The sequence below is a fragment of the Electrona antarctica genome (genome assembly GCF_951216825.1).
Source record: "Electrona antarctica genome assembly, chromosome: 17".
Classification (NCBI taxonomy): domain Eukaryota; kingdom Metazoa; phylum Chordata; class Actinopteri; order Myctophiformes; family Myctophidae; genus Electrona; species Electrona antarctica.
In genome coordinates, this window is record NC_136798.1 from 18,536,241 (window position 1) to 18,555,885 (window position 19,645).

Here is a 19,645-nt window from a genome sequence, read left to right on the forward strand (position 1 = left end):
AGGCAGAGGAAGAAATGTCCCATGAACATTTTCAACTCAGCCTCATGGTGGCGCTATAACTGGCCGAAAAGTGTTTTTACCTCTAACTGCACAGATCTGTGAATAACTTTGTATGCCAACTCCCTAGAGGCCAAGGAAAAACCTTTGCCTGGAATTTTTCACATCTGCTCTTTATAGCGCCACCAGGAGGCCGACATATGTAAAACACATTTTCTAATATTACTCCTTCAGATTTTATCCAGATTTCACGCAAATCGGTACACATGCTCTCCATAGTCATGTGATCAAGACGGGTTTGTTTGATTTCTCATAATCCACCCTCATTGGCTACGATTGGCTTCTAAACTTTTCAGGAGTAGCCCGCTTTCTACCCGTTTTGTACAAATCGCCACAACTACTCAACGCAGCGTCCGATTGTGGTGAAACTGTGCATGCATATTCCCACTAGGCTTTGGAAGAAATGCCACTTGACCGTTTTCAAATCAGCCTCATGGTGGCGCTACAACAGGCCAAGCCACGACACACACACACACACACACACACACACACACACACACACACACACACACACACACACACACACGTTTATATTGCTCCTAAACATTTTGCCAAACATCACACACACACTCCTATCCTCCTGGTGGAGACATGTGCCCAGAAGGGCACTTTTTCTAGTTTAACTTTGTAATGTTTGTCTGCAACACTCTTGAAAACAATGTATTGCTTTGTGGGTTTGAGCTGACAGGTCCTTTTTATGTCATGTAACAATCAAGTCACCTTAATTGGCAGATGCCAAAAAAAGTTTTTTATTATATATTTTAGGAGCATGTCATGTGGTCTACTTGCACAACCTATGTGATCTACTGGTAGATCGCGATCTACCTTTTGTGCACCCCTGCCCTACAGTGGCTCTGTTATGCTGTGGAGGACATTTTTCTGGCATGGTTTGCGTCCACTTGTCTCCTTGGAGGGAAGGGTCACTGCAAATCAATACAATCACCTTCATCCTATAATGAAACATTTCTCTCTTGATTTTGTTTCTGCATAGTGCCGGTTTCTGTAGGCTATAGCGTGTAAACTGTCGTATAGTACGCATTCATTGTTGATGGTGTTTTTTTGTATGTCCTTCTGTTGACTCTTAGTTCTGGTGTCTCTACCATATTATTTGGTAGCGAACTGTATGTTACAGTACTTCTCTTACTCTGTTTAACTGCTGTGCTGCCTCTGGCGACTTAATTTCCCCAGTGGGATCAATAAAGGTCTATGTATCTTATCTATCTATCTTTACTCCCATCAGTGTCTCACTCTCCTCTCTGCCAGAATGACAATCCCTCATCCACAGGGCACAAGGTGTCACTGAAGGGTTTGATGAGTATGATGTGAAACATATGCTATGGCCTTTGATGCTGGCTGTCACCAGAGCTCAAGCTAATTGAACACCTATGGGAGATTTTAGACTGATGTATTAGACAACGACAACACTCTGCACGACAATCGTCAAAACACCAAATGAGGGAATTGTAAGACTATAGTGTTCCATCCCCCCTAGTAAAGTTCCAGAGACCTGTAAAATCGATGCCACAGCAATTTAAAGCTGGTTGTAGCCCAACACCTTACTTACTTACTTTCATTTTAATTTGCCACCTGTGTGTATCTGAACTCATGAGTGTGCAAGGCTTTTTTACTTATTAAATTAACACATAGTTTACCATCATTGAACCGATTTAGGGGCACCATAGAGTGATAGAATTAGAATATGTTCTTCGGTTCAGCTTTTTAGACAACCGAGCCACTTACAAGCATAATAGGTAGTCAAGCTGTGGCAGTATTCTAAGATTCTTTTCTCAGTTCAGCTCCTGTGACTAGTGGGGTGGGACTGGGAGGTGTATATTGTTTATATAGGCTTAGCGTATACTCCTTGGACAGAATTGCCATACAATTCTAAGTACTTCTAATTGAACTTAATATTCCAGTAGTAAATAACTTACATTGACAGGTGAATGACCTGATAGTGGGTATGGTTAACCGACCCATCATTAATAACAAGCAATGCAATCTACAGTATAACATGTACTGGATTATGTACTGAGTACAGCCCTCTTCTTTCTTTCGGGCTGTCACCCAGACGCTGCGAGAGACATTGCAGTTTTTCTGGAATTTCCTGGTAGACCATTTGGTTGTGTTTAAAGAACACATGGTGCCAAATCACTTGGACTTGATTCATAATAGGCTATCTTGTTTAGAATTCCAGCCATACCATGCCAGACGTTTTTTACGCCAAGCATTTAAAAAACTTAAACCCTCTTTATACTTAGTGAAACAGACCAGAGCTACTTGGTCTGCCCTTGATCCCCCCTACAGTACATACATTCTCTTTGCCAGAAATAGAATACACGTTGTGAGCTTGTAGATCGGCTATTTCTGACGAATGTTCCCCCGGCCCGGGAGTTGAGGTTCAAGTGGTTAAAAGGCATGACAACTGCACGCCACTGTATAGAACAGTTGGTTCTCAACCTGGGGACCACCAGGACTGCCACATGGGGTCCTTGAGGGGGGGGGGGGGGGGGGGGGGGGGTTGAGAATGAGAATGGCTGGTTATATTCTCTCCTCCGTTGTTTCTCCTGTGTATTTATTGTTTTGTGTCTGGCGGACAGTCTGGAAGTGGTTGGGTCACAACATAAATGACAGGGTTGGAGGAGGCTGACGTCGTGGGGGGGCCTTGGCTTGCATCCATCCATCGTCCATCCATCCATAGTCCATGATGTCGCCTATTAATCCAGTGGAAGTTGTGGAACCAATTATTGTTAACAGGAGGGGGGGAAGGAACGCAGTCAGACACTACAAGTAACAAGTCTAGTCTACAAATATTTAGTTGTACTTCAGAATCTAAACAGCTGGTCTTTCCGTCAATGGAGGACGGGGTGGGTGGGTGGATGGATGGATGTCACCGAACTATTAAAGGCTGCAGTGCATGGCCCATATAGCAAGAAGTTTTTCTGTAAATAGGTGGTGGTGTTGGTGGTGGTGGAGCACGAACCAGGAAGACACACACGCACGCGCGCACACGCACACACCAGCACCACCGTCGTTCTCCTCCTCCTCCTCCTCTACCTCCACCACCACCACTCCTCCTCCACTCCTCCTCCTCCTCCCAGTACGGACTACGGAGCTCCCTCTGCTCGCAGTGCTCGGCTCTGCTCGGCTCTGCCATCACACCACCACCAGCCACCACTTCAAGCTCCAACATTTAAAAAACGACGATCCTCTAGTCTCGACCAGGCGGCAGTCATGTCGACGAGCGTAAGTTATCATAACCTCCCGATGTGTGTGTTTATCACGGCGCTGCCGATCTTACGATTCCGTGCCGTGGCTTTGAAGTTGCGTGTTTTTCCGTCCAAAAAGAGAAGAGCAGCAGAACATATTTTCGCCTCCTCTCTCTCTCTCTCTCTCTCTCAACTGGGAAGCGATAGCTGCCATATCCTCGTACATAAGATGGAACTGTATGTATGACTGGGTCTGCTATGCATTGCTGGCGAAACACAGTACACTGTTATTGGTCAATTTGGTCATAATAATCGGCCGTCAGAAATCCCTTTGGGGGAAATATTGTTGCGATCGGTGTTGTTTTGGTTGGTGCTTGGTGTTGTGTGTGGCTGCTGGCAGAACCAACAGAACCCCAAGCCCGAGCTTAATTTATACTTATACTATCATCGTACGACGGCGAAGAACAGAACCGATCTACAAGCCCTGGTGTGGTGTCGCGACGGCGGCGTTTCTCTTGTAGGCTATATCGGTTTCTTTTCGGCCAGCGACACGGCGGTACTAGTATAGTATAATCGAGGCTTACGTCAAGCGCTTTGCCTATAGTCTACTGTACATACGTACTGTAGTGTAATATCCTATCATAGATGCTATAGTCCTCATTGCTCTCAAGTGTGTGCTGATGTCTTATGATCGGACGTTTTTGGTTTCGATCTGACCACACCATGCAGGCACACACAGCCTGTACTTGTACTGTAGGTCTACTGTACGGGCTGTAAACCTATGGTGGTGCAAGTTGCTTTTTTTGGTCTTGTATATAAACAATTAGCTCCTGAGAGAAAAATGTTTCAAATTCTTCCGTAGGCTATCTGTCTCTCTCTCTCTCCTTCTCCTGATAAACCCTATACAAGCCAACGCCTCTTGCCTTTTCAGCAGGCTGCCGACCAGCTCTCTCTTGACATGGGAAATGTAAAATAAATATTAGCCTACCTACTGGTTATTATCTGGTGGAAATAATAGGCTTCCTTACCCTAGTGCTTTGTATTTATTTTATGGGTTAGGGTTAGGTAGTGGGACACCGTCTGGGTCTAGCCTATACCTGAAAGTTGAAAGGAGAGTCTGTAGGCTATAAGCAGTTAATTACAATACAGGTGCTGTATGGCTGATGAGCGACTTGTGATTGTAAATCAGTTGATTTGCCTACATATAATTATTTTTAAAAAAAACCCAATGACTTTAGAAATAGTTTCTTCTATGGACCAGTAGGCTATAGACCCCCGTCCAGGACAGGCAAGTCGACCCCAGGCAGGGTTCGAACCCACAACTTTCCGTATGAAAGGCATATGCTCTAACCGCTATAACCGTATACTATGCACTTTATTTGCGTCTCTTGTTGTGTTGATGATGAAGTACAGCTGGAATGTACCTGCTTTATTGGAACCTATAGCCTCCAGCTTCAATTAAGACGTAATGGAGCAATTCGGTAATGGTGCATTGCAATTTTGTCCAAAAAAGTATTTTGGGCCTGCAATCGATGCAAGGGCAGTCATGTTTCATATAGATAATTGTTGCCGTTGTTGGAATTAACATAACATTAAGCATATGTTTGCTGTGTCTGCTTTTTCTCTCCCTATCTGGTGAAATACATGGAAATCAGAGCAGCCTTATGGGACGTGTAAGCATGATTTGCTGGTATGCATGTTAATTAATGTTTTAAACGGTCCTGGATGTAACTTCTGCGCAGTTTTGACATTCACCATTCAGCAAGTCTCATAACCTAAATCTTCCCCCGGACCACATGGTTGTCTAAGGAACCTAATGTGCAGACTCTGTATGGGGCTGTGAGAGAGGAGTCTGTAGCCTATTTTCTAACCAATTAGAGATGGGGTGCAGGGTCATTGATCTCTACTCTGTAAACGTGAAATTAATTTCTTACAATCACCAGGCCTAGCTGTGCTTATAAAACCAAATGGCTATAATGGTCAGAACATGGCCTTATGAAGTAGCCTCTAATGTCTCTATTCCTCAGTGTTCCACTCTCATTGCTGTGCTTGTGCTAAAAGAGATGGGTAGCAATAATTAATCATCATCGCCGGCCCTTGTAGCCCAAATGAAACAAACTATACTGTGTATTACCATAATATCAAGGTCAGCGTAAAAATCCATTGTTTCAACTCTCAGAAGACACTGGAAAAGAGTCAGGGAAACACAACTGCAATCTCCTGCACTATAAGAAATTATATTTAAAGTTTCACTGACTCTCTCTTTTTCATGACATGGCTCTGTAGGAGCTAGCATAATGGCGTGTGTGTGAGTGTGTCTGCGCGCACTCACGCGTGTGTCAGCAAATCTCACAAACCGCTGGACCAATCAGTGGCAAATGTCTTGTGCACATGCCAGGAGGCCCATTATTACCCCATCCACCCTCCCCCTTTTTTAATTGATTTTAATTGAATTTAATTTTATAAATGAAGTCAATGAGGCTTGGATTGGGCTGCCCAAATATGGAGTCATATGTCATAGATATGTCATAGATGATTGACGTCATAAGAGTGGCTACGTGAAGTCCACAGGAAGCCACACCGTTAATAGACCCTGTCTTGTTTTAAGTTAATTTGGAGTGGACCAAATCCTCTTTTAAGACACAGTCAAACTGTTTGATTTAGCAGCATTGTAAATTAGTATCTGTGTTTGATGGGGAAGAGTGAGCTGTAACCTCTCATGCAGGATGATTTCTTGCGGGGAGAGAGAGTCCCATGTTCCAGTTAAGATCTTGTTGACAGCACTACTATGATATAAAGCTCAGCTGCTCAGGCAGGCTTTGTCTTTATCAGCAGAGTGGCTTTAGGCATCACAGTTCACATTCAGGATTTTCTAGAGAGGCGTGTTTGCTTTGCACATGTGACTGTGCACGACAAAATGTTAATTGTCAATCTGTACATTTGTAACTCTGAGAAATGAAACCAAAGGGTCCACTTGACTTGGTTTCATTTTGTACAGTTAAGTTAGCCTAGGATTTTTAGTATGCAGTGTCTCCAGTTTTGAGTCCATACACTGCGGTGATAAGCTATCACCTCAATCTGGAGTATGAATAGGCCCTGTATGTATTCTAGATGTTTTTTGTGATGGCCCGCCAGTCCACAAACGGATTCCCCAAATTGTAAAAAGAAAAAAAAAACATAGAGTGGTTGGCTTTATTTAGTTTTTGTGGTGGTGTGATGTTTTCCTTGCATTTCCTTTTCCAGTACTTGAATTGACACCCTGGCCTTGAAGGTACATACTAGTATAGTGACAGACCAATGCCTGAACGTTGGGTCCAATATCATTTTTCTGACATTCTATCAGTCAATTACAGAGGTTTTGACTGATATTTTGTCAAAATGAATGAATAAATAATAGCCCTATTTTTGAAAACGTTTCTGCCTAAGTTGAAAGTGATACAAAATCAGGACATGTCAGCTGTGTAATTAATTGCCAGTACTGATATCTATCATGTAGCGTGAGTTCTGTTTCAACACAGAAACCCTCAGTATATGAATGGAAGTATGTAAACACCCTCCATAGTACGAGATGTCACTTGCTAAAAAATAACTATAACCAAGAATGTGTCATATTGTGATGTGTTGTTGGTTTTTAGATCAGTTCTTTTTGTCTATAGGTCATACCCTTGTCTGATGTAGTATTAAATTATGCTATACACAGACCACAGCCTAGGTTGACCAAAAGTCTGAAGTCTTAACAGAAATCTTAAGGTTTGACACGGCAGAATTCCTTGTCATGCTTTCAGAAAGATGCATGAATTAAACAGTGAGGCAAGGAGCCCCCCCTCCCGCATGCAGCAACAAACAAACTAATTATTAGAGTAAATTGGTTGTATTGAGAGTCTGCAGCACGTTTAAATGTAACCACCAACACAACTGCCATGACCTCCTGAATTAAGTACTCAGCATGAAAATGTGTTTTTGCTCTGAAGGAGAATGTGTCCTTGAGTTTTTGCATCTACACTACAGCAGTGCAAAATAGAAAGTAAAAACACGCAAGTTACAATACGACTTGAGTGGCACCATTGCCTACTCAACACTTTAATCACCAATTCCCCATTCATCAAGTTGTCATGTGTTTTGCTTCAGATCAACTCTCAGTGGGTTTTGTCAGATTTATGGCACTTCACAAACTACTGTGAACTGAAGACATGGAAGTAAAACATAAGAAAAGGGTTCTATGTGACTTACAAAATTATTGTAAGGAGGCTGTTACGGTCTGTCTGCCATCTTTATTTCTGTCCACAATGACTCAACACACTGTATAACATCATCAAATCACAACACAAAACCACGAAGCATGAATTCAATATCATATGGTACAACTTGGTGGGCAAAGGTCAACTCAAAAAGTTCACATTTTCAATTCAGTACATTTTCATATACTATAACTTCTGGACTCTTTGTTAGAAGGATGTGACTGAGATAGCATTTGAAAGCTTGTCTGAAGCAGTGGTGGTGGGTGGATACAGGATGTTTCCAAAGACTCTGCCCGGAGCTTCGATATTGTATTAAGTTAATAACTGGTGGACGATGTCAGTGTGACAGTCTTCGCTGTTTATTTGTGTGCTTTCCGTGTCATCCAGTCATTAAATCTCATAGGTTGGGGCAAGCGGTCAATCTGGGTGTGCAGAGTGTTTTTTTTGTTGTTTTACTTTTGGTCTAGTTTTAGTCCACTAAATATGTGATTGTAGTCGACTAATTGTGCAGTTGATTTTGTTTGAGCGGTGCAACTATACATACTAGGCCTCCTCCCTGGTCTTTGTCTGTCTGCCTGTCTGCCTGTCTGTCTGTCTGTCTGTCTGTCTGTCTGTCTGTCTGTCTGTCTGTCTGTCTGTCATACATGCATGCATGCATGCATGCATGCATACATACATACATATGTATGCAACGCATGTTCTGAGCTTGTAGATCTGCTATTTTCAAAGCGCAACACCCGAGCGCAACCAAACATAGAATGATTTGTCTTTTAGTTGTACTGGATCTCTTCTCACTACTCCCCCCACCCCCCAACATTTTAGTCTAGTTTTTATGTTGACGAAATTGTCAATATATTTAGTCTTAGTTTCGGTTTGTATGTCGTTTTTATTGAGTTTTCGTCTGTGAAAAAAGGTAGTCGACGAACATCTTTCGTCATAGTTTTAGTTGCCGAAGTCAACACTGCCACTATTACTACAATGATCTCCAAACTGGCAAGAGCAAGACCCTTTCATGTATGATTGCATTATCTAACTGTTGATTTGCATTGTGACCAGGTCTATGTAAAGATTAAACCCTCAAAAGTTTGCAAGTTTGCGTGCCTCCATGTCCTTTATTGACTGCCTTTTAATTCTTCCTCTCCCTCTTTCGGGCTACCGTGGGTCTGCTGCTGACCATTGATTCTGCCCTACTTAAATTTCATGAGTCAGCATTGACTCAACCTGATCACCCTCATCCCGAAAGAACCTCTGATGACCGCCGTTCTGTTCTGTTCCTCATGTCGATTATACAGTTGTGCTGAACAAAAGCCATAGTCAATATTTACAAACAATTAGGAGATAATCTCACTCAAAATGGGGCGATTTAAAGTGACCCCTTCCTAATGTAAACTGTAGCATTACACACAGACACAGTACTAACATCCTGATTGTAACTACAGTAGTATTAAGGTCCATTTTAATCGCGTCAAATAAACCTTCAAGATTTGACTGTGTGCTGAGAGAGAAGGCCTATGACTGAATGTACTAGGTCAGGTCAATGGTTCTCAACATGGGGTTTGGGGACCCCAGAGGTCCTTGCAGGGATTCCAGGGAGTCCCCAGCTAAATGATAGATAGTTAGGATGTTAGGAACCAAATAGGGTCTTACAGGATTCTGAATCTCCATTTGTACACTCATGGAGTTAAAGTAACACTGATGATTTTACAGTGTAGATTGGGGTCCCAGGGATTTAAAAAAAAATCACACCCATGTGAACTGAGCGGTGCAGGCTGCTCAACAACACCGTGGGATGGCTGCCAGCGGTATTGCAGCTGTTTGTACAAAAAAGCACTACCTCCACCCGAGGCAGAGCATTTGCCTCCAGTGTTTAGCGTTTACCACCTACTGTATTTTCTTCTTTCCTAACTGGACCACTGGTTAATGTTTTCCAGTATTATCTCAGCTTACAACGCATCACATTGTGCTGTGGTCTGAGCTTGTAGATCTGCTATTTTCACTATTAGTGATATCTTTTGAACATAAATATATTAGTTATTTTTTATGTCTACAGTACATTGTAATAAATGATTATATATATATATATATATATATATATATAAATGCACCGAAAAATGTCTGTCAGTCAGTCGTTCTGTCTGTCCTTCTGTCTGTCTGTAGCCTACACTTCCTTATATTAACCTGACTCCGCCAGATGGGGCAGTAGAGAGTACTGTCTACTGCCCCATCTGGCGAACATCATTTGATGTTCATATATTCAGAACGGGTAAGGACTAGTATGCCTATATATATATATGCAGGCCAAAGAGAACTTCCCCAGTGAAAGGAAGGGACCGCACACTCCAGAGACGCTCATATATATATATATATATATATATATATATATATATATATATATATATATATATATATACATGTATACACACGTGTCTGTGTTCTTGTTGTTTCTCAGTGAATATTGTGTGTCCCAGTGAAACACACAAAGCGTACATTTTGAACGAAGGCACAAGGCAGACAGCGATGTGTCTTTGGCCACCAAGCGTGTTTTGTCCGTGCTTTTGTCCAAGTGTGTCCGTGGTGTTGTTGTTTCACCGCAGTTGTAGGAAAGCCCAGCTGTGGGCGGGGTGACGCGTTGTTATGGAGGACAGACATAACACTGTGATTGGCCAGTAGTCGCAGTTGAAAACGCAGAGGTAAAGGCTGTGAAGTTTCACGGCCACAAACCACAGGCGTGAACGGCACTTCTGCATACTCCGCATACAATCATATGGTGTATGACTTGGATGACTTGCATTGTGAGCGTGAAATTCTCTCAAATGTACTAATAATAGATAAATAATATGCATTGATAATAAAAAGAAAATGTACAATTCTAATTAGTACTTAGGATAGTTGAGTGATATTGGATCAGGAGTATTGCTATACACCTTGACTTGGGTTGAGTACTTTGTCCAGCACTAATTATCTAGTGCTTTTGATGCCATTGTGGTGACCAGTGGTCCAGGGTCCCTTGAGGGGGTTCCAGGTGGTCCCCAGCTAAATGATGGAAAGTTGGTAACCCTTACGGGTCCATTTGGTTTCATTTTACTTTACACTCAAGAGTTAAATTATTGTTAAACATCTGTAAATCAGTGGTTTTCAACTAGTGGTCCAGGGTCCACCAGTGGTCCTTGAGGGGGTTCCAGGTGGTCCCCAGTTAAATGATGGAGAGTTGGTAACCAATCATTTTACTTTACACTCTCAAGAGTTAAATTATTGTTAAACTTCTGTATTACTTAATTTTCAAGAAGTTTATGCATTTTATTTGTCATCAAAGTATTTTTAATTGATTTTACAATAAAGCATACAAAATTCACATGAGTTACACAAAAGAAAAAGACAAGAAAAAACAAAAAAAACAAAACACAACTAGCAGTCAAAACACCCCTCCACATTCTGTTGACAATAGTGATTATATCATCTGTAATGTATTACCTTACCAATTACAAATTGTTAATGCAACCATCCTTTAATATACAAATAAAAGTAGTCTCATATTTCATGGAACTTTCCTTTGACATTGTTCCTCCTGGCAATTGAGTATTCGAAAGATGCAGTTTCAGTCATAAGTTGGGTCCAGTCTGTGATCTCTGGCGTAGCAGAGTCTATGCATTTTGATCAACATAAATGTTGTCTCTCCTATGGTACCAACATCAATACAGCATGGAATTGTGGAAAGACTTTATCCAACGATAACAAAATAATCCCTAGTTTTGGGTCTTCGAGGCTAAACGTCATTTTGGTCCGTGGCTCAAATACCGAATAAATAATTGGCCTTGATATGAAAAGGGTTGAAAACCTCTGCTATAAAATGACTCGTATGGATGTTGTTCTTGTCGTCCCTCCAGGCCCCGTGGAGCAGCATGTGATGACTGGCGCCCGGCAGAAGGCTTCCCTCGGGCAGAGCCGCAGCGCTGAGAAGTGGGACGGCTGCCCCCGCCGGCCACATGCTGACAACATGGAGCGGGCCTGGACTGAGCGCTCGCTGCGATTCGGCAGGACCAAGAGGATAAACGAGATCATCAAGGGACAGGGACACGAAGGCGTGGCCAAGAGGATTAGCGGCAGGAAGCGGAGACACTCCTCGGACCACCAGAAGAGAAAGCCGGAGCGGAGGCGCGACAAGAAGAAGCGGGACAGGAAGTCGTATCCTTTGCGGGGGGGACGGGGCGGCGGGGGCTCGGAGGATGAGGGCCTCAGCTGCCATGTCCTCCTCACCCGGGTGGACGAAGGTGACAAAGAAGAACCAAAGGGGCCTGAAAACCGACGGAGTAAACACGGCCGCCACCGACGGCTCTCTCTCAAGAAACCCAGAACCAGTAAGCGAAAAGGCAACAGCGGCGGAGAGAGAGAGGCTAAGATAACGACACCAAAAAGCAAATCTAAATCAAACGGTCCGAGTCAGGATGAGCACACGCACGTCGTCCCCGAGCCCCGCAAGCGCAGGCTGGCCTCGCTCAACGCCGAGGCGGTGAACAGCCTGCTACTTGAGCGAGCCACCGGCGCCGACTCACACCAGCCGGCGGCTAAACAGGCCAAGAGGCACTGCGGGGAACCCAGCGGCACTGCGGGGGCGTCCCTGGACGCAGCAGACCCGGCCAAGAGTGGCTGCCCTCCTCCTGCAGCTCCCAAGGCCTCGCGAGGAGGCGGCGTGGGTAAAGCCTCGCCGCCACACAAGCTGTTACCGTGCCAAAGCTCCAAGCGGGCGAAGAAAAAGGCCAAAGCCTGTCCCGGAGGAGACGACAACGGGGCTATGAGTCAGGAGAGCCTGGACGCCCCCGCCCCCAGACGCCTGGCGGGCCTGAACGCCGCCGCCCTGCTGAGGCTGACCGGCTCCTCGGCCAGCAGCAAGCAGAGAGTCAGAGCCACGCCCACGGCTACCGTCACCGCCGACTGCAAGGCTCCGGCCGTGGCCGCCTCCCCCACCCCAAAGCAACAGCCCAGGGTCAAGCTCAAACCCAAGGAGTGCTCACAAAAACCGAAGGGGGAGGATTCTTCTTCCCAACAGGGAGGGCCGACGGCGTGCACGGCCAAGGCGGGCTTTGAGCCCAAGGTGGAGTGGGAGACGGGCAGCTGCACCCACCGGCTGACCAAGCCAGGGTACCAGCAGCGCAGCAGCATGCTGGCGTACCCGCTCAAGTCGGTGAAGGAGGAACAGGTGGAAGCCGAGCTGAGCCCGTACTACTGTTGTCCCCCGGAGGGCTCGGTGGAGTACTGCCACCGCCTGGCCTTCTTCCTGGGCCAGGAGGCCTACAGGGACCAGGACGACCAGTCCCTCAACTCAGCCATGACCCCCGTGAAACGCGAGTGCCTGGTGACCTCACCGTCCCTGACCCACTCCCACCCCCACGCAGCCCTGGCGCTCAGCCCCCACCCATGCCTGTGCACCGCCGAACACTGCTTCTCCCACGGCTACTACGTGCACATTGCCCACCCCACGCACACTGGAACGGCGCCGGCGACCCTGGCGCCACGGCCCCTGAACTTTGGCCCCTCCTCCCTGTGCCCCAACGGAATGGCCAGCTCCAAGCTGCTGGGACCGCGGGGGTCCCACCCCTCGGGGCTGGCGCACCCGGCCTTCTGCGGCTCGGTGGGCTCGCCCTGCTACGGCCAAGCCTGCAGGATCAGCGGCTGCGCCTACCGAGGGATGCCTCCCGTCACCAGCAGGGGGTGTACTTTCAGCACAGGGTGCACTGGTTGCACACACAGCATCAAAACAGGTGAGCGAGCGGCAGGAGCTGGGCGATTGATTGCTATGGCATGGTTTACGCGTAGTTGCAGGAGTGGAACAGCTCTACAAGCTCAAAACGCGTCACAATGCGACACATTGCAAGCTTGTAGATCTGCTATTTTTGCGATTATTCAGCAACAATGTTGGACGACAAAGTATAAAATAGGACATAGCTGGTTAATCAGACTAATTGATTTAGACAATTTAAAAAAATCTATTCGAAATTCGAATTTGCTTCTCGATTATTTGATTAATCAAATTAAGTGATCAATAGTGTAATTGCTAAGCAGATAATTGATATTTGACCGCAGACCGCGGCCATCTTGCCAGCAAGGTGGTAACTGCTAACTAGATGCAATTTCCCATTGACAGCCCATACATCCAAACAGAAAAGTCATAGTATTACTAGTATTAAAGAACGTCAAACTCACCCAACATTGCAGCTGAACGAAAAGCTTGAATTATCCTCTTTCTATCTGCAAAGTGTTTCATAAAATCCACCGTAGACATGTCATGAGCTACTTCCTGAAAAAGGAAAAGAGGCCGCACAGCTTGTAGTCACGATGCAAGAAACTTTTATTGATCTGACGTTTCGGCAAACAAGATGCCTTCTTCATAGTCTCGCGTTAACAGACAACTATGCCACAATCTCCGAATGCTATATAGAGTCTGGGACTATAGCCCCCATGAGCTGAGTAACGGAAGCTGCCATTTCCGTTCACGAAAATATATATTTTTATTTCCTTTTTTGCTAAGCAACAAGCTATAGCCTTAGATGTTTTCTATTTATATTAGGATAAATATGCGCGACTGTAAAGATGAAACGGAAGTGGCGAGGAGGCTCCACTTCCGCTGTGTCCGGATACTCATGAGACCTTTTCCGTTGGCCCAGACTGTACGGAGCGTTTGGAAATCGCGGAGGCACAGTCTGGTAACGCGAGACTACCTTCTTCAGGGTATATATGAGCTACTTCCTGTCAAGAAATTCCTTGCAGGTGATTTTGTGCTCGTTGGATATCGCTCAACGGCCCTGCGTACCACCTAATGCAGGAGGCACATAATGCACATAATGCAGGAGGCAGCAGGAGGTTGCTTTACTGAAAACGAGCGCTTCCAAACACACCAAAAGAATGACCTGCAAGGAATTTCTTGACAGGAAGTAGCTCATAACATATACTGTGGATTTTTATGAAACAAACATTTTGCAGATAGAAAGAGATCATTCAAGCTTTTCATACAGCTGCAATGTTGGTGTGTTTGACGTTGTTTGACATATGAGGTTTCCACCCGACAGAGGCGAGATCATGTATAGCTCACAATGTGTGAGCATGGCTGAGACCAGCAGAGAATGGCTCTCGCCTGTCTGAGTCATAGAGTATATGAAAGGATAGAGACTGAACTGGCGCGAAGCTCCGCCCCCCCAGCTATTCATGTCAGTGGAAGTTGCTCAGTGGCGTTTTGAAGCACCCGGAAGACTGCCAGAAGTACCGTCTCAGAACGTCTACTTCCGCATTTGACCACCAAATTTTGGTGGTCAAATGCGGAAGTGCAACCGAGCGCTCAATGTTAAAGCCCAGCTGCACGGGGTTTCCCGGTCATGAATCCACGGGTCCGCCTGTAGTCCCTCCTCCTACCACTAGGGCCCAGCGCCTCAATGTTGAATAGCCTCACTGGCCCCTTGGTCTGAGTGCATGTAAATAGGCTCTATGCACAGCAGCCATATTGGAAAGAAATGTGGCCTCTTCCTTACTTCCTTCACAGGCGTTACCCATGATACCAATGAAGGCTCCGTTCCATTTAGTACGCCACAGTGGTTCTCAAACATTTTAATTTCAAATTGACCCATAAGGGTCCTTATTGTTCCATTTGTACACACTCAGAGTTACACCAACGTAAGCCAGGGGCCATTTGGAACCCCCTCAATGAACCATGAAGGTCCATAGACCCTAATTTGAGACAAGGTGTAGCAGAGTGTTTCCAGTGAGCATGCGTGCACATTATCAGCACCCTGACAATGTTTAGTCAGAATAGAACGCAACCTTAATTTGCATCATTGGTCAAACCTGTGATGTAGGTAAGGAAGCAAAGCGGTCCAATTTCTTTCCAATATTTGCTGCCTATTAGCTTTGTGAAATGCTTGTAAACGCTGTCATCGATTTCAAATCAAGACGCTTGCTGTAAATAGAATGGCTTGTGTGACTTAAGTAATGATGTGAAGAGGGATGTCTTTTTGTTATTGGTTCAATCAATGGCCATCATTGTGAAATCAGCCCCAACACGTTGGAGATAAAAATCAAGAGCTAAGCAGCAGGCTTGAGATTCAGAGATCATTCATTCAGGCTTTTAATATATCAAGTGTGGAGCAATGGCAAATGTATTGTTAGAGTTACATTCCAGAGTTATCTTTTAAGTTTGTTTGAGACATCTATTAAATGTTTCACCAAGAATCATGGGAGAACAAATATTTACACAGGTCCAGAATAGGACGGGTGGCTCATTCTGCCTCCATCGATGCCGGGGCCGTTCGTACGGCCTGTCTCTCTCTCTCTCTCTCTCTCTCTCTCTCTCTCTCGCACGCTCATTTCAAGCTGAAATGATGAAGTGTTACAATTTTCCATTCGGCTTATCTGTAATTATGACGGACTAGCTTATCTCAAACATGAGCCCTGATACTGAGTGATTATTACTTACAGAACTTATTTTGTCTGCTTGTCTGCCTCTGGCCAGTGATTTGGCTCCCACACACTCAGCCGTAGACTTAAACTACAGTTGTAGTTTGAAGGATAAGATTTAGATAAAGAACCCCAGGCCTATATACTATGTTTCTGTATCAGCCTTGTTATATATCATTGAATTGTAAAACGAGCATGTTAAGTAAATCTTTATGTAAGTAGAGCCTCAGGGGAATTGTGCGATTTGCTTATTTTGAATCTCAATGCTTGATGCTTAATTTAGACTCGTACGACAGTGTCCTGCAGTTTCCCGCAGCGACAATAGCCGATCTACAAGCTCAACACTTAGATTTACAATTACAATTTACAATTTAGGCATTTAGCAGATGCTCTTAATCCAGAGCGATTTACAGTACGACACTGGATACGACACTCAAGGTGTTGACATCAAATACATAGAAATAGTCATCTAGGATCAAAATGACCTAGCGTCCGTCTAACAGTGGAATATCTGTACGATGAAACTAGTATACACTATACCATGAAACTAGTATACACTATACCATGAAACTAGTATACACTATACCATGCTATAATAGGCTATCTAGACCACTATCTGATACTAGTATACACTATACCATGCTATAATAGGCTATCTAGACCACTATCTGATACTAGTATACACTATACCATGCTATAATAGGCTATCTAGACCACTATCTGTGATGAAACTAGTATACACTATACCATGCTATAATAGGCTATCTAGACCACTATCTGTGGCAGTGCAAAAAAAAAGCCCTCGCGGTAGTGGTATTAGTCTGGCCATGCCAGGCAAACTTAAATCGGCTGTTTTTGGCGCACTACACTTGTGTATGATGAAGTATGAAGCATGCTGGTGTTGCATGCCTTATACTTTAAGGCATGCAACACATTTAAGGCTTAAATAACAGATATAAAACCTCACTATGTCCCCTATGTTGCACCAGTGTGGTTCAACTCTCTTTCTCTCTCCCTTTCCTCCAGAGAGTTACTCGTCCTCCCAGGGCGAGCACAGCCCCTCCCTGGGACTGGTGACGAGCCCGGCTCTGCCCCTGTCCGGCTGCCCTCTTCCCTGCGTGCCCCCCTCCTCCTCCTCCTCCACCACCCAGGCCAAACCCCACCTCCTCCCCACCCCGCTGGCCGGGGGCCGGGGGCGAGAGCAGCCCCCTCCTCTGGGGGCCAGCAGGCTCAAACTGGCCAGGGAGTGTCCGCAGAGCGCCAAGCCGACAACGCCGTCCGACGGCTCCGTGTCCTCCGCGGTGCGCACCACCCGGCTGTCTCAGAAGCAGCCGTCGCCCACACCGGTGGCCACGGAGCAAAAACCGAAGAGAATCAGCCGCCGGCGGGCCACCAACGGCTGGAGGCCCGTCGGAGTGCCGACAGAGAAGGAGGTCTTCATCGCTGTAGGTGTCTCGAGTCGGGGTGTGTGTGTGTGTGTGTGTGTGTGTGTGTGTGTGTGTGCGTGTGCGTGCGTGCGTGCGTGCCAGTAGGTGTCTCAGGGGGAGCGTGCGTGTGTGTGTCAGTAGGTAAAGTTTGTTTATAGAGCGTGCGTGTGTGTCAGTAGGTGTCTCAGGGGGAGCGTGCGTGTGTGTGTGTCAGTAGGTGTCTCAGGGGGAGCGTGCGTGTGTGTGTGTGTGTGTCAGTAGGTGTCTCAGGGGGAGCGTGCGTGTGTGTGTCAGTAGGTAAAGTAAAGTTTGTTTATAGAAGTTTGTTGAAAATGTCTGCCTATAATGACATGATATGGATCCCAGGTTGAAAGGTTAAACATCCTGAGAATTTGGGTGAACAGAGGTTAGATTTGGTTGTTCTAGACAAAGATAAAGGCATTTAAGGTTAAAGGTAGGGTAAGTGATATATGTCTTCATTAAAACAAAAGGTTTTTGGTTAAAAGGTTAAAGCTCTTCTTTATTCTGACAGTAATCATTGCTACAAGGTATTTGTTCAGTAACTTTAACAAACAGAAAAGGTGAGTAACAGGTTGGTATCCCGACCTGTTTACTAAAGAGCTGGAGAGACGGGGAGACTCCCTGTTACTGTACAAACAATGATTACTATCAGAATATAGAGCTATCTAACACAACAAACTACCGTAATATCGCTTACCCTACCAACATCAACTCATGTGCAGAACAGTTTATGACGAATCCAGTTGTCCTGAATCCTGAAGACAAATGCTTATTTATGTGTTAATTAAGATCAGAAGCACTGACGTACAGTATGGTGACATAACAGCGTGACTAGTTATGAATCACACAAGATCCCTACAGTGTGTATTATATTCACTGGTTTTACATATGCTTTGGTAAGCATAGGCTTAGCATAAGCCTATGTAATAACTTATTACATAGGCATATGCTATGCTTATATTGTCTACTGTATGCTATATGCTTATTACTAATAAGCATTAGACAATATAAGATAACATAACAGTAGACAATATAAGCATAGCATATGCTATAAGTATAGCATATAGTACACTATATAAGAATATAGGTTGCTATGCATAGGTTGCTATGCATTTACCATAATTGCCGAACAGACGCCTCCGTAGCAGTTAACGTTGAAATGAAAAACGTGAAAGAAAATCTAAATATTATGTTTTTGTGAAGTTAAAGACATTTCTGGGGAAAACATTGTGGAGATGCAGCTTATGCTTTAGCCACTTTAAAAAAACGGGCGGACATCCCTATTTGGGGGAATATTTTCAAACACAGGGGTAAAGTACCTGTCCACCACTGCATGCAGAGACAAATCCACTGCGTTGCATCCAGTTTTGACATTTTCAGATGGGGGTCTGCGACACACGAAACATTTTTGGAACCACTGGTCTTCTATAGTCTATATATGATCACAACTGGCCTGTGTTCGGGGGAAGGGAAGACGGTCACGGGCGGGGAGGTTTATAATTGATGCTGCATGTAGGCTACTCGTATGGGCTGGGGGTCGGAGAGCATTGAACGGGAGGAGTAGGACGGAGCCAGGCGCTACGTCCTCCCGGTGGGGGCTCGTCAGGACGGAGGCGATATGTCCTCCCGGTAGGGGCTCGTCACTGGCAGGAGACTGCGAGTCAGTATACAGGGTACAATAGCAGCGGCAACACAGACATGTGTGGAGAGGGCTGGCCTGTTCTGACATCACAATGATGCGCGACCTCGCCCTTTATTCGCGAATTGATCACACCTGATCACCCCCCAACGGGCACGGTTCTAGTATAATATAATAATTGGCAGAAAAAAGGGCGAGGAATAATTGGCAACTTAAAATGAAAAGACTTCTTCTCAGCATTTTTTACAGAGAGCTGCTAGGTCTGCGTAAAACCACAGAATATATACTGTGTGTGTGTGTGTGTGTGTGTGTGTGTGTGTGTGTGTGTGTGTGTGTGTGTGTGTGTGTGTGTGTGTGTGTGTGTGTGTGTGTGTGTGTGTGTGTGTGTGTGTGTGTGTGTGTGTGTGTGTGTGTGTGTGTGTGTGTGTGTGTGTGTGTCTTTGCACACGCCCACACACAATGATGGACCAAGGATTAGCTTGACTCAAATGTTCTGTCATTACCGCTGTCACCTGATCAGACCCCGCTGGCACACTGCTTTGCATCTGCTCAGCAGCTTGTGGGAAGCTAGAGAAATACATGGAGTTCTTGGGGGAGAGATAATTGAGTTTTACCCAT

General features: G+C 45.1%; 1 protein-coding gene across 1 annotated transcript in view; it reads left to right on the plus strand.

Annotated features, from left to right (window-relative positions):
- Positions 1-19,645, plus strand: part of LOC306940437 (uncharacterized protein) — a 37,999-nt gene that overhangs the window by 15,051 nt on the left and 3,303 nt on the right. Inside the window, exons 2-3 of the mRNA XM_079525517.1 lie at positions 11,386-13,257; positions 16,967-17,385. Coding sequence (XP_079381643.1) covers positions 11,406-13,257; positions 16,967-17,385 — 2,271 coding nt within the window. The 5' untranslated portion in view covers positions 11,386-11,405. The remainder of the gene's footprint in view (positions 1-11,385; positions 13,258-16,966; positions 17,386-19,645) is intronic.